This window comes from Sciurus carolinensis, chromosome 13 (genome assembly GCF_902686445.1).
Source record: "Sciurus carolinensis chromosome 13, mSciCar1.2, whole genome shotgun sequence".
Lineage (NCBI taxonomy): Eukaryota > Metazoa > Chordata > Mammalia > Rodentia > Sciuridae > Sciurus > Sciurus carolinensis.
Genome location: NC_062225.1, coordinates 17,741,082 through 17,757,370, shown reverse-complemented (window position 1 = coordinate 17,757,370; position 16,289 = coordinate 17,741,082). Strand labels below are relative to the sequence as shown.

The following is a 16,289-nucleotide window of genomic DNA, read 5'->3' as shown; positions in this document are numbered from 1 at the left end:
CTTTCTTACAAAAAAAGACATTTAAAAAATCTAAACCATGATATGATAAAATACAAAGAAATTATTTTTTCTAGATTTCATTTGGTTTCATTTTAAACCTTGAAATTCCTCCCCCATGTAAATCAAAAATGACTTGGTGACTTAGATTCTCTCATTGTGTGCGAAAGGTTGTGTTTAAGAAATAGATTTTACCATATATAGCTTCCTCTTCATAGTGTGTGGTTTAAACTGGCTCTTACTTCCCACTGAGTCATCAAATGGTAAGAGCATGAGCAGTATAATGTTCCCTCAGGCAAAAATGAAGAATAATCCCAACTACATCTGTTCTAAAAGTACCTTTTCCTTTAAAAAAAAAAAGGGGGGGGGTATGTGTGTGGTTATTTTGTTCATAAATGAACTCACTGCTGATGAAATCAGTCAAGTTTGCTAACAGGATACACAATACCAGTGACCTGGGCCCAACTTTAAAGGGACCAAAACCTAGTGCTTCACAGATTTCCAAATTTTGACCTATCTGTCCACTTGCAATGACTATTTTAGAAAGTAGGTTTGAATGGTTAAGGTTAAAAGTCAATATTTCTTTTTCTGTCTTTTTGAAAAGTGTATAGATTACTGAAATCAGATGAGTTTTCCTCCTGTAGGCCATCCTAAGGAGACACTAGTCTAGCTGGGGGATAATGAGGAAATGAAGCAGGACCAACATCTGGCATGTGATCAAAACAATGCTCCCACTTTTACAATATTCAATTTTGGGACTGTCAAGGAGTTTTTAAAAATTGACTCTAGTGGGGCTGGGAATGTAGTTCACTGTTTGCCTAGCATGCTTGAGGCCCTCGGGTTCAAGAGCCAGCATCACACCTGTGGGCCTATGGGTGAATGCGCACACGCGCGCGCGCGCGCGCGCACACACACACACACACACACACACACACACAACCCCACATCCTATAGCCTAAAATTTTAAAACCTAAACTCCACCTCCCACCCTGGGGCTGGGAGATTAAACCCAGGGCCTCGTGCATACTAGGCAAGTGCTCTACCACTGAGTTTCCTCTCCAGCCCTTAAAACCTGAAGTATGTAAAGGCTAATGAAAACACTTTAGAGTAACAACATTTCCATTGCTTTTAAAAATTAAATATGAATAAATTATTCAACTGTAAAGGAATCATTGTAACTTTAGGTATCAAAATAAAACAAGATGATCACTCATGTCTAGAAGTATAATTAGAAACAGAATATAGAATTTAAGTGGTTCCTAAACCTCTTAAATTTTCTGAAGTATCACAGCATTACGGATTTTTATATGATTTACATATCAGAGCTGTTTCTTCATTTGCAGTCAATCATGTCTATAGAAAACATGGACAAAATTTGCAAATAACTAGAAATACAAAACCAAATACATAAATCTGTTTGAATTAATTATACTTTTTCACTTATGTCATGCTAAGGGATCTTTTATCCTAAAGAGCAAGATTTTTAAATTATGGCGTATACACAAGACTAGCAATAGTAGTTATAATCAGAAATCAGCTTTCTAATCTTTACAATCATTAGCTAAACTAACAAAACAGTAACATAAAAATTAGCTTGCAGTTAACATTCCTATTTTTTTTTTTTGGGGGGGTGGGGGTGGTACCGAGTATTAAACTCAGGGTCTCAAGCATGCTGGGTGAGCTTGGTCTACCTCTGAGCTACATCCCCAGCCCTTTTTATTTTGTCATTTGGGATGGTCTCACTAAGCTGCCCAAGATAGCTTTGAACTCCTAGGCTCAAGGGAGTTCCTCCTGCCTCAGCCTCCTGTGTAGCTGGATTACGGGTGTGCACACCACAGCCAGCAGCAAACATTCCTATTCTAAATGCCCATCAAAAACCCCACTGGTTGAGACTGGAAATGTGGCTCAGTGGTAGAGCACTTGCCTAGCATGTGTGAGGCACACCTCATAAAGGTTCATCAACAACTAATAAAAATATTAAAAAACAAAAAAACAAAAACCACTCCCACTGGTAACCAGGCATGGTGGCACATGCCTGTAATCCCAGCAGCTCCGGAGAATGAGGCAGGAGGATCAAGAGTTCAAAGCCAGCCGCAGCACTTCAGTACTTTAGCAAGGCCCTAATTCAGTGAGACCCTGTCTCTAAATAAAATATAAAAAAGGGTCAGGTTAAGTGCCCTTGGGTTCAATCCCCAGTACAAAAACAAAACAAAACAAAAAATGACCCCACTGGTGGTGTACAAGCCTGTAATCCTGGCTGTTCAGCAGGCTGAAAATCCTAAATTTCATGCTGGCCTGGGCAGCATAATGAGGCCATCTTAAAACTAAAATAAAAAGGGCTGCGATGAAGCTCCAGAGTTAAGTGCTTGCCTACCATATGTGAGGTCCTGGGTTCAATCCCCAGTACTACAAAAAATAAACCTCATACAAAGGCTCAGTGGTACAAAAATTAGCTAGCATGTGTGAAGTCCTGGGTTTAATCCCTAGCACCGCAAACACAAATCCCATATACATGTACACATACTACAAACACAGGGTACCTCACCTACACCTCTCAAAGAAGAGGAATCCATTAAAAAGAGAGTATTTGACAGTAACAAAACACTGTAAATTCACTTTAAAAATATTAAATTTATTTAGAGGTCAATTTGATACTATGGTGGATATTAAGCTCATAGTTTTTGTATAGTTTGTTTGTTGTGGGACGTGGAGGCTGAACATGAGGCCCTGCACATGCTAGGCAAGTGCTCTATCACTGAGCCACATCCCCAGCCATAAATTCATGTTTGCCTGTAATCCGAGTGGCTCGGGAGGATGAAACTAGAGGATCGAAGTTTGAGGCCAGTCTTAACAATTTAGTGAAGCCCTAAGCAACTTAGCGAGACCCTGTTTCAAAATAAAAATAAAAAGCAGACTGGGGATATGGCTCAGTGAACCCTTGGGTTCAATTCCCTGGTACCAAAGGGGAGGGGAACAAAACTCTTTCTTTTATTTCTTATTTTATTATTACTTTTTAGTTGGAGGTAGACACAATACCTTTATTTAATTTATTTATTTTTATGTGGTGCTGAGGATCAAACCCAGTGCCTCACAAGTGCCAGGTAAGCACTCTACCACTGAGCTACAACTCCAGGCCCTCAAGTTTTTTAAAAATGCACCTTTGCTGAGTTTTTAACTGTAAAGGGAACATGTGATTGCAATTAAATTAGTTTAAATATAATGTAATAACATTAATAATAATATATAATAATAATATAATGTAAGTTAAAAAAAAAAGGAACATTTTTCCAATTATTCAGAAAAATCAGGAAACCTTCTCCACCTTACCTTACTCCTTCATTCCTTGTCTCATATATAACTAATAGGAGCATTTCAGGTATTCCTCCAAAACTTTCATATACAGATACAAGTTTGTGGACATATAAATATCTTTAATAAAGAACACACATAAATGGAATCATTCTAAAACTTTTTAGTTTAATAAATCTTAGACATGTTTCCCTAGAAGTGGATTTGTCTCCTTTTTAAAAAGTATTTTGTATGAACGTCCTGTTGTATTATAACACTCTTCTTATTCTGGTTCAGTTTTAACAGTTTAGATGAAGTTAGTATAATTATTGTTTGTAAAAGGCTGTAACAAATCCAATCAAGGGTAAGATTATAGCAGTAAATACCAGTTCTTTTCCCCCTGAACAATTCAATTTCCATAAACGAAATTAATAACAATAAAAAGTCATAGCACTTACACTGAGTACAATTTAAAAAAAAAAATCCAAAAGAAAATACAACTTTCAAAGAGCTTTAAAGTTCGAATAAAAACCACTTTAACTCATTACATGTCACATTTGTGGGAAGAGGGGGGAAAAATCACGAAATTTGCAACACTAAAATAGAAATTACTACAGAACTAAATTAATTAAAGGGGATGGAAAGAAATCACTTTCAAATAGTTTACAAATCAATGCTTTACTCGGATTTTTACAATTAGAATCTTCAAGACTGAACATCTGTATGCTGTACTTAATGGGGAGAGGGGTGGAGGAACTAAAAATGATTAACTTCCCCCAAGTCAGTGAAATTAACACTTAAATCTCCTCAAATCATCCCATGGCACACGCATGCTGGTCTCTGCGAGGCTGCTCTTGGGTCAAACTACAAGCATGCAGAATAAAAAGCAATAGATACACTGCCGATCTGGTCTCCCTTTCTTTCACAAAACAGGCAGACAGAAGGAAGAAAAGGCGAAGAACACTGAGAAAGGGCTTAGGCCAACTGCATGACAGCACTTCCTTTTTTTTTTTTTTTTTTTTTTTTTCTGTTAGCCCGTTTCCTGCCTCTCGTTCGGCATCTTCAACTATACAGGAAGAGGAAGGCCTCTAGGTCTTTCTCCTTTTCACACACCGGTGAGTCTGGGAAATGGAACCCTTCTCGCTTGCACAAACTCAACCTTTTACCTAAACCTTCGGACATTTTGGCCAAACTGGTCTCGCTCCTGAAGCGAGCCGGCCCCCTGGGGACAGCAGGTGGGGTCAGCGTCCAGTGCTGGTCTCGCCTGCCGGTCAGACCTGAGAAATTGTGGTGGTGGCGGGCTTAAGGAAGAACCGAGCCGGTTCCGCTCGCTCCCACGCCCACGGAGGCGGGAGGTGCCACCCGCGCCCATTCGCCCCAGAGGCCCAGACGAGCAGCCCCGGGCGCAGAGGAGCCCGGCACATCTCCGCCCGAGCCTGTGGCCGCCGCGGCCTCCTCGCCCGACACTTACTCCGGTTCCGTTGTCGCACACCACCACCTTCCTGCCCTGGCTGTCCATCGTCCACCCCAGGGAGAGCCGCCGCCGTCTCACAACCTACAGCCGCCGCCGCCGCCCGGCCCTTGCCTCTTCCTCCTCCTCCCTCTCCGTGGCCCCTCCTCCGGCCTAACTTTCTTCCCCCAACCGGAAGTTACTGCCCGACCCCGCCCGCCACTTAGCAGACGGCCTGCGCGGAAGGGGAGGGACGGAACGTAGGAGGCCGAGACTGGCAGCCGCGAAGTCCAATAAGAAACGGCTCCTCCAGGTCGGCCGTCAGGTTGCCGCGCCCCGGTGTTCTTCACTTCTAGTTCCTGGCGATTTGCTCGACGCTAATGGCGGCCGGCGTTACCGATGCTGCGGACCTCTCCTTAAGGTATCGCAGGAGTTAAGGGCGCGGTTTCACGGACTGCAGGAGAGGCCGGCGGGTGAAGAACACCGGGTCTGCCGCGAGGTGGCAGTGGAATGTGGCGGAGAAGCCACCCGGAGAGCGGGGAGCAAACCTGGCGGTCCTTGCTACCCCAGCCATCGAATGTACCTTAGTGTGTCATTGCCTCTAGGCCTTTTCAGTGGACAGAGCTGGGTTGGATACACACACTTACTTGAAATCAGGCCTTCTTTCAGTACCTCCGGTTCCATACCAGCTCGTCTTTGCCCAAGCTGCCCCGAGGTCAACTAAGCGAAAGTGGCAGCCTCATGGCTCCCCACTCCTCTCTTCAAATAGCCCCACATTGCTCACATCTCTTAAGTTTATTTACCTATTTGAAGAGCTTCGACTTTGAAATCAGACAACCCCAGTTTCAAGCCTGGCCCTGCCAGTCAAGTGTTTTGGAATGTGGGTATTCAGAGGTCTGTTCGTAGGGATGATAACCTCTACATCCAGGGGTGACTGTAAGGATAAAATTCTGTGCATAAAAACAAGCATTTATTCAGTGGTAGCTACATTACTATTATTATTATTTTGAACCTATCTGTAATGCCCGTGTGCTTTCTCTTTTTGATCAATAGACGGATTTATACTCATGCTCCAAGACCTGTTACATCTCTCTGAAGACTGCTGATAACCTCCACATGTTCTTCTCTCTCCTTCCTTGCTATTACTTTACCATGGATATGTGAATAACATTATTGTGCTTATTACACTTAACAAATGTTTATTGAATGAATAAAATTAACATTCACTTAGGAAAAGTTTCATTTTTGAGAACTAGAATTCTGCCTTCCAAATGGCTATACATGTAGGACAATTAGAATTAAACTTGTATTATAACACCCCAATTCAGTATTCTTTCTATAATAGTAGCAGCCTCTCACTTTTCACTTTGACCTTTTATTAGACCAGTGATTTTCAAACCTTTCTAAAGGCATAGAGTGCTTTATATTCAAATTTGATCATATATAGATCCTAACTCATAAAGTAGATTTTAAAATTTAAGTTGCCATAGTTGTACTTGAAAATTTGAGAGGTCTTGAGAACACTTCTTCCCTTCACTTGCTTCAACAGTCCTTGAGGTACTTCTGCCTGCTGAACAGTGCATTGATTCAAAATTTCTTTTGAGTGTAGAGTCCATATCTTATTTTTGTGGTCCCAGTTCCTAGCACAGTGCAGTTTACTTGGAAGTACATATAACTGGTCTCAGAAAATTAAACAGAGCTTTCTGTATTCTTTTACTTTTCCTCTTTATGGAACAAGTACATTATTTTTACTTTTCAAGGAAAAACATTTATTTTCTTATTAGAGAAACAATATATATATATAAATGGTAGAAAATATGAACAAATGTATTTTCAGTACACTACTAAAAATTCATCAAAACCCTTTGATCATGCAAAATCAGATATAATACTCCATAGGGTGAATGATCCGGCATCTACCTTCTACACCGGTTACATCCTGGTTATTTCTGCTTTTTTCACAATGTGGTACCGTGCTTGCCTAGCATGCACAAAGCCATGGGTTTGTTTGTCAGCACCGGGAGAAAAAAAATCCAGAAGAAAACAAGAAAAAAAATGTTTTCATATTGATTTAAGCAAAGATTGCTTACCATTGACCCCCAAATCATGATCTATAAAAGAAAAAATTAATAGACTTAATAGAAATGTAAAACTTACAATTCATAGATCAAACAAAGAAAAGCCATAGACTAGGATAAAATATTTGCAAGTCATAAATCCTGCAAAAGATTTGTATCCACAGTAAATAAAAAACATTTACAACTTGATAAGAATACAAATTATAACCAGGCATAGTGGTGCACATTTGTAATCCCAGCTACTCCAGAGCCTGAAGCAGGGGGATCACAAGTTCAAGGCCATTGTCTCAAAATAAAACCAATGAGTGCTGGGGATGTAGCTAAGTGGTAAAGCACTCGTAGGTTCAATTTCCAGTACCACACACAAAAAACAAATATTCCCATGGCTAATAAGCACATGAAAAAATGATCAACATCATTAATCATTAGGGAATTACAAGTTGAAAACATAGTAAGATACACTTTATACTCACTAGAATGGGTATAATCAAGAAGACAGAAAATAAGTGTTAACAAGGATTGTGGAGAAACCTCAACCCTTATACTTCACTAGTGAGAATGTAGAATGGTTCACTTTGGAAAACAGCTTGACAGTTTTTTTAAAAAGATTAAGCATAAAATTACCATATAATCCAGCAGTTCCGCTCCTAGGTATATACTCAAAAGAAAAGAGAGCATTTCCTCGAACTTGTACACAAATGTTCATAGCAGGTTTACTTATAGGCCAAAAGTGGAAACAATGCATCAATTTACAAATAAGTAAAGAATAAATGGTATATCCATACAACGGAGTTTTATTTGGCAGTCAAAATGATCCTACAATATGTATAATCAGAAAAATGAGAAATTACACTTCATTTATGTATGATCTCTCAAAATGTATAAGTGCATTCTACTGTCATGTATAACAAATTAAAACAATTTTTTTTTTTAAAAATGAACCAATACAGGCTGGGGAGATAGCTCAGCTGGTAGAGTGCTTGCCTTACAAGCACAAGGCCCTAAGTTTGATCCCCAGTACCGCAAAAAAAAAAAAAAAAGAACCAATACATGCTATAACATGAATAATCCTAAAAAAAAATTATACTGGATGCAAAAGACTATAGATTGTGCAATTTCATTGAAATTTCTAGAAAAAGCACATTTGCAGATGCAGAAAGCAAATCAGTGATTGTTAGGGTTGGAGATAGGATCCAGGGTTGACCACAAATGAGCATGAGCCCACTGTATAGGTTGATGAAAATGTTCTAAAACCATTTTAGTAATGGTTGCACAACTGTATAAATTTACTAGCAATTCAATAGGTAAAATTTGAGATATTTTATAACGTCAACAAAACTGTAAAAAAAAAAAATTGTTGACTGACCAGACCAACTTCACCCATCACATAGCATAACCAGGATTAGGCACAGTTGTGCCTGACTCCAAAACCTGAACTCTGTTTACTCAGGATTTTTTTGGAAACTCAGATCTGGCATGAGAACTTTACTTATTCCTAGGCTGAATCATCCAGGGATTCTCACATCTCATTTGGACATGATTTAGCTTCTGTGCAGTTGTTTTCTTTTTCTTTCCTTCCATTTTTTTATTGGTGCATTATAGTTGTACAAAATGGTGGAATTTATTGTTACATATTCACACATGCACGTAATATGTTTCTGTGGGTTTTTTTGGTTTGTTTTTTTGCGGAACTGGGGATTGAACTCAGGGCCTTGTGCTTGCAAGGCAAGCACTCTACCAGCTGAGCTATCTTCCCCAGCCCTGTTTCTGTGTTTTTTTAAGTTAATGAGCACAAAAGCAACTTAGGGATGTTTGGGATAGAATTTTAATTTACTTCAAAGGTATTCACTCATTTTAGAAATAGATTGGGTCATTACATATGCATTACACCCTTTTTCTGTACCTGAACAAGTCAGGAAGGAGATATCTATGTGATTTAATTGTATTTATTTAATTGTTTGATTTAAAAGTCTGTAAGTAAGACTTGTACTTATACCGGACTTCTCTATTTTGTCAATTATCTAAACTTTTCCAAGTTATTCTAATTTATTAAAATAAACGTTTATCAGTGTTAAAACTAGTTGGAAGCAAATTAACCCATATGAAAGTATTTAAGGTATTTGACACTTGCTCCTACATTTTTTAGCATGCATCTCCTAAGTGTAGCCTCCTACAAAACTATAGTATTATCATAACATCTAAGAAAAATTAGCAATAATTCCATATTATATCCATATTGATAGTTCTATTCAATAGTCATATTCCATTCATGGTTCATATTTTAGTTGTTCCTAAAATGTTTGTAGGTGTTTTCTTCCAATTCAGGATCCAACCAGTGTTCATATATTGCCTTTGTTGTTTTTATCTCTTTGTTCTCTTATCACATTGACTTTTTTTTTTTTTTTTTTTTTTTGCAGTGCTGGGAATCAAACCCAGGGCTTCACACATGCTAGGTGAGCACTCTGCCACTGAACTACAGCCCTACTCCTTTTTGTTTTCTTTCTTTCTTTTTTTTTTTTTTTTTTTTTTTTTTTAAGACGGGGTCTCAGCTGGGCATAGTGGTGCTTGCCTGTTAATCCTAGAGACTTGGGAGGCTAAGACAGGAGGATCTTGTGTTCAAAGTCAGGCTTGGCACCTTAGTGAGGCCCAAAACAACTCAGAGATCTTGTCTCTAAATAAAATATAAAAAAGGATTGGCAGGGCTAGAGATGTATTTCAGTGGTAGAGCTCTTGCCTAGCACATGCAAGGCCCTGGGTTTGATCCTCAGTACTGAATAAAAATTAAAAAACGAAGGTATTGTGTCCATGTACAACTAAAAAAATTACAAAAAAATAAAACAAAACAACAAACCACCCCTGGGTTCAATCTCCACTACCAAAAAAAAAAAACCCAAAACAAAAAACAGGGTCTCACTAAGTTGCTTAGGGCCTTGCAACGTTGCTGATGCTGACCTTGAACTTGCAATCCTCCTGCTTCAGTCTCCTGAGCTGCTGGAATTACAAACGTGCACCACCATGCCTGACTTCTTGCTTGCTTTTAGATGTTCTGTGTACATAATTATATCTCAGGACTGGAGGGAAATAACCTGAAGAGTTACTGTGTGTTTTATAATTTAATAGCTTTAATTTTTCATATAATAATCAACTTAGTTACTATCTTAACTTCTGTGGAAATTTCACACGCTCATAAAAATAAAAAGAGCATAGTATAATGGGGCTGGGAGTGTAGCTCAATGGTAGAGCATGTGCTTAGCATGGATGAGGTGCTGGATTTGATCCCCACCACACACACACACACACACACACACACACACACACACTTTTGTGTGTGTACACACAAAAGTATGGTATAATGGATCCCATGAGACTATCCCCTGCATTCTTCAGCCATCCACTTTCTGCCATTCTTGTATCACCTACAGGTTTTTTGTTTTCTTTTCAAGATGGGATCTTGCTGTATTGCCCAGGCTGGTCTTGAACTCATGGTCTCAAAAACATGATCCTCCTGTCTCAGCCTCCTGAGTAACTGGAACTACAGGTATATGCCGCCACACCCGGCTTCTTCTTGTTTGCTGGAGTATTTTAGGCTATATCTGAATATTTTAAATAATTCAGTATATTTTTCTAAAAGGTAGAGAATTTTTTAAAAAACATTACAATACCTTTATTATAGTCAACAAGATTAATAGTAATTTATTATTATCATGTAATATTCATGTTCCATTTTCTCCAATCATCTCAAAAATGTCCTTTACAGTGTTTTTTTTTTCCCATTTAGGATCTAAATGAGATTTACAAATTGCATTTGGCTAGTATATCTCTTCAGACTATTCTAGTTATAACAGTTCTCTCTTTTTATTGATTTATTATTTGTTTACTGGGGGTCCAGGGGTGCTTAACTACTGAACCACATCCCCAGCTCTTTTTTATTTTGAGACAGAATCTCACTAAATTGCTAAGGACCATGCTAAATTGCTGAAGCTGACCTTAAACTTGTGATCCTTCTACCTCAGTCTCCCCAGTCACAGGGATTAGAGGTATACGCTACCACAACTCTTTCTCTTTTAAATGCCATTTTTGGTTGAAGACTAGATTATGTGGTCTGTATAATTTCTCACATTTTGGATTTGGCTGATTGTATCTACACAATGTTGTTTTTCTTCATTCTTTAATCTCCATAGTCTTTATAAACTAGTAGTTAGATGTCGAAGCTTGATTAGTTGTAGGTTTAACATGAATGTTCATAAGCGGTGCTTCTTATTCTTATAATATGTGCTTCTTATTGCACATTCTTATAATATGTGCTTCTTATTGCATCCCATTTGGAGGAATATGATGTGTGGGTATCCCATGTTTAGTGATATTAAAATTATTCAGTGGGTTCTAGTGTTCTTAGATGATCTATTACAGAGCTCCCCATGAATACACCACTTAATAGTTTCAGTGGCCATTAATGATTGTTGCTTGATTGGACCAGGGAACATGATCAAGTACAATTTACCTGACCCATAATTTTTCATTTCCCAAGCTCATATGGTTTTATCTAATTAGCCACTGCAGTTGCTTTCAAATAGAAAAATCATAGTTTTGAAACTAGTTAATGGTTTTTAAAAATCAAACAACAGTGGGGCACAGTGGTGCACATCTGTATCCCAGTTAATTGAGAGACTCAGACAGGAGGATCACAAGTTTGAGGCCAATCTCAGCAACTTAGCAAAACCCTGTCTCAAAATAAAAAATAAAAAGAACCAGGCAGAGTGGCTCATGCCTGTAATCCTAGCGGCTCAGGAAGCTGAGGCAGGAGGACTGCAAGTTCAAAGTCAGCCTCAGCAACTTAGTGAGGTCCTAAGCAACTCAGTGAGACTCTGTCTCAAAATAAAATACAAAAAAAGACTGGGGATGTGGCTCAGTGGTTAAGTGCCCCTGAGTTCAATCCCGGTACCTAAATAAATAAATAAATAGATAGGGACATGTGGATGCTGACATATAATAAGGGGGGAGGAGTAGAATAAAAGTTCATTGGAGAAGACAAAGGGAAGGAAAAGAAGGGAGAGGATGAGAACAGGAAAGAGCAGAATGAATCAGACAGAACTTTCCTGTGTGCATATATGAATACATGACCAGTGAAACTCCACATCATGTACAACTGCAAGAATGGAATCTCAATTAGAATAAGTTATACTCCATGTATGTATAATATGTCAAAATACACTCTACTATCATGTCTATCTAAAAAGAGTAAATAAAAAATAAATAAAGAGGTCTGGGGATGTGGCTCAGTGGTTAAGCACCCCTGGGTTCAATCCCCAATACCATAAAAAAGAAAAAAAAGAAAGAAAGTAAGAAAGAAATCAAGCAACAAATCTTACAGGTGCTTGGCATATATAAACTAATTTCATTTGACATTTTAGTTGTAGTATACTTCATTCTTTCTTCATGGCTCTCCTTTCACATCATAAGCAAAAACTAACTCAAGGTGGATCAAAGACCTGAATATAAGAGCTAAACAATAATTTTTTTTTTTTTTTGGTACCAAGAGTTGAACCCAGGAACACTTTCCACTGAGCCACATGCCCAGCCCTTTTTATTTTTTATTTAGAGCCAGGGTCTCACTAAGTTGCTGAGGCTGGCTTTGAACTCATGATCCTCCTGCCTCAGCTTCCCAATCTGCTAGAATTACAGGTGTGCACCACCATACCTGGCTAAATGATAAATTCTTAAAAGCAGAAACTAGAAAACTAGTTACAAATTTTCCTGACCTGTTTAGACAATTTTTTAAGATATAATATCAAAAGCACAAAAACAAAATAAAAAGTAAGTTGGGAGTCAGCAAAATTTAAAATGTTTGTGCTACAAGACACCATTAAGACAGTGAAAATACAACTCAGAATGGGAGAAATTATCTACAAACCATATATCTGATGAGACATGATGTAGAATATATAAGGAACTCCTACAACTCAACAATTAAAAAAAAATCCAAATGGCCCAGATTTTTAGCAGACACTTTTCTAAAGAAAATGCAGGGTTGGGGATATAGCTCAGTAGTAGAATGCTTGCCTCACAAGTACAAGGTCCTGGGTTCAATCCCCAGCACTGCAAAAGATGCAAAAATGGCCAATAAGCATAGGAAGAAAAGTTCTGCATCAGGAGACATCATGCAAATCAAAACCTCAGTGAGTCACACCCACTAGGATAACTGTTGCCAAAAGATGGGAAATGGGTCTGGGGTTGTAGTTCAGTGGTAGAGCACTTGCCTGTCACATTGAGGCACTGCATTTGGTCCTCAGCACTACATAAAAATAAATAAGTAAAATAAAGGTATTGTGTCCATCCACAACTAAAAAATAAAGCACCCTATGAACTGAGCTATATCCCCAGCCCCTAAAAAAATACTTAATTTAAAAATGGTTAATGTTGGTCAGGATATGGAGAAACCGGCCCCCTCCTGCGTTGCTGGTGCAGCCACTGTGGAGAGCAGTGTGACAGTTCCTCAAAAGGTTAAACAACTGCCACGTGACTCAGCAATTCTCTGTCTAGCTGTACACCCAAGAGAAATGAAAATATGTCCCCACACCCACGAAAATGTGTACACAAACGTTCACTGCTGCATTATTCATAATAGTCAAAAAGTGAAAACAAGCCAGGCACAGTGGTGCACACCTGTAATCCTGGTGGCTGGGGAGGCTGAGGCAGGAGGATCATAAGTTCAAAGCCAGCCTCAGCAACAGCGAGGTCCTAAGCAACTCAGTGAGACCCTGTCTCTAAATAAAATACAAAACAGGGCTGGGAATGTAACTCAGTGGTCGAATGCCCCACTATTCCCCGCCCCAAAAGTGGAAACAACCCAAATGTATATGGCCTGAGGAATAGATAAATAAAAAGTGGTATATTCATATGAGAGAATATTATTCATCCATAAAAGAGAACGAAATCCTGATACATGCCTCAGCAGGGGTGAACCTCAAAAACATGCTATGGAAAAGAAGTTGGTTAGAAAAAGCCACATTCCACATGATCCCATTTGTATTAAATGTCCAAAATAAGCAAATCTATATTAATTGAAAAATTAGAGATGGCTAGGGACAGGGGAGACAAGTGGTAGAGAAATGGTAAACTGATTTTCTTTTTCTGCATTGCTAGGAATAAAACCCAGGGTCTCGAACATGCTAAGCTTTGTTCTACCCCTGAGCTACATACCCAGTGTCTAAGTGGCAGAGAAATGGGAAGTGATTGCCAATAGGTGTGAGGTTGCATCTGGGATCATAAAAATGTTCTTAAATTGATTGTGATGATGTTCACATAACTCTACCATCGAATTATACACTTTGAATGAATTGTATGGCACATGAGTGGTATCTCAATAAAGCTGTTTTTAGAAAAGAAACTTTGAGATGAAAGTTAATATATTTCACACAGGGACATGCCTCTCTACTGTTAACAGAGGACTGGAACTAGGTTCACTGATTTCTTAGTAGGCTTTCCCACCCAAAAGTTATCCTTTCTATCAAATGCCCAATTTGTGAATGAACAAACCCCAAGTCCTGAACACTCAATCTTGTTTCATCACATACAGCTGAGCTGGAGAGGGTAGCATTCTTTCTCCAAGTCAGTCTGTCACTGGGTAGGGGTTCAAGCAGCTCCTGCTAAAGGGAGAAGAGGATCTCAATTCACCCCAGCAGGTTCTTGACTTATGCTGCAGAAAGGTATTTAAGGATTCATCACAAAAGTGGGTTCAATACCTGGTCCAAAAAAAAAAAAAAAAATGGCGGCACAAGAGCTGGATGCAGTAGCCTCCTGAGTTGCAGGGTTTACAGATGCATCACTACATCTGTTCCCTTCTGTTTTCATGAAGTACTTTTTTTTTTTTTTTTTTTTGTATCAGAGATTGAACCCAAGGGGGCTTAACCCCTGAGCCACATCCCCAGCCTTTTTTATTTTTTATTTTGAAACAGATTCTCACTAAGTTGCTTAGGACCTCGCTAAATTGCTGAGGCTGGCTTTGAACTTGAGATCCTCCTGCCTCAGCCTCCAGAACCTCTGGGATTACAAGTGTGCACCACCATGCTGGGCATGAAGTGGCTTTGTTGTTGTTGTTGTTGTTGTTGTTGTTATTGTTGTTATTTTTGTCATTCCTCTCTCTCTCTAGCTTCTACATATGGGAGAGAACATATGATCCTTGACATTATGAGTCTGGCTTGTTTCACTCAACATGATGTTTTCCAGTTCCATCCATTTTCCTGCAAATGACATAATTTCATTCTTTTTCAATGGTTGAATAAAACTCCCATTGTGTATGTATATTGAGTTTTCTTTATCCACTCATCTGTTCCTGGATACCTAGGCATGTTTTATAACTTGGCTATTGTGAATATGTGAATATGCCTGTATTGCTATAGTATGCTGACTCGATTCTTTGGTATAGCTGGATCATGCCTAGTCTTTTGAATAACCTCCCTACTGATTTTCATAGTGGTTGTACTAATTTACTATCCCATCCACAGTGTAGGAGTGTTTCTTTCCCCCACATCCTCACCTGCATTAATTATTGCTTGCATTCTTGATTATCATCAGTCGTCTTCTTTTTTTATTTAATAAAGTTTTATTTTTCCAAATGTATGGTTGATTGGACCTGTTCATGATCTTCACCAGCAGCTGGGGTATCTCCACCCTTGGTGTTTCTGGTATAAATTACTTGAGCTCTGTGCTTTATAACCAGTTCGATCAGTCCTTTCCTGAGGAGCTCCCGAAGGGTTGCCCTGGCCAGGGAACCTCGACTCCTCAGTCTCTCAGAGACCACAGGTGGGGTTATAAGCTTACAGCTGGGAACTTCCTTACAGAGTTTGTTGTAAGTAGCTTTGTCAAACAGACTTAGATTGATAAGCTTGTCCTGAACTTGCCTTTGAACCGCTTCTTTTTGGCTTTGCCCCCAGATTTGTTCACTGGGTCCTTGTCTTTCTTGAGTGACTTTCTGGCATCTTTCTTCTTCTTGTCATCCTTGGGTGGCACCAGGAAGCTTGAAGAGCAGCAGCAGCTACTGGAGGCTCGTCAAGATGTCAGACAGAAAGGAACCTCTGCTCACCAACAGGCGTCTTCCTTTAAAAGAAACTTTGTAAATGGTGACATGAGAAACACGAGGTGGCAGGGGAATCAGCTCCATTCTTTTGCTCATGGAGCACAGAGCAGGTCACAGCCCTCTGGTTCTTTTCAGAACCTTGAGGCTGATGTTATCTAGTTAATGGATCTTCTTGGACTGCTACTTACATCATGGGTCTCTAGCAATATCTCTCCAGACCTCTTTTAATTAGTCTAAATATACATTCTGTAACTAGCAAGGTATATAGGCACTAACTAACTGGACTCACAGCTCTCTAAAATTTATTGGATCTTTTAAGAACTTGATCCCAGCAACTTTGGAGGCTGAGGCAGGGGATTGCAAGTTCCAGGCCAGACTTAGTAACTTCACAAAACAGTGT

At 39.1% G+C, this 16,289-nt stretch overlaps 1 protein-coding gene and 1 pseudogene across 2 annotated transcripts in view; both read right to left on the bottom strand.

Annotated features, from left to right (window-relative positions):
• Window positions 1–4,915, bottom strand: part of Actr2 (actin related protein 2) — a 39,717-nt gene extending 34,802 nt beyond the window's left edge. The window contains exon 1 of one of the 2 annotated variants that reach the window (XM_047522970.1): window positions 4,757–4,915. In XM_047522970.1, coding sequence (XP_047378926.1) covers window positions 4,757–4,804 — 48 coding nt within the window. In that variant the 5' untranslated portion in view covers window positions 4,805–4,915. The remainder of the gene's footprint in view (window positions 1–4,756) is intronic. The other variant, XM_047522971.1, reaches the window with a different exon arrangement.
• Window positions 4,916–15,415: 10,500 nt separating this feature from the next.
• On the bottom strand, window positions 15,416–16,082 carry LOC124963558 (40S ribosomal protein S25-like; annotated as a pseudogene).
• Window positions 16,083–16,289: the final 207 nt, after the last annotated feature.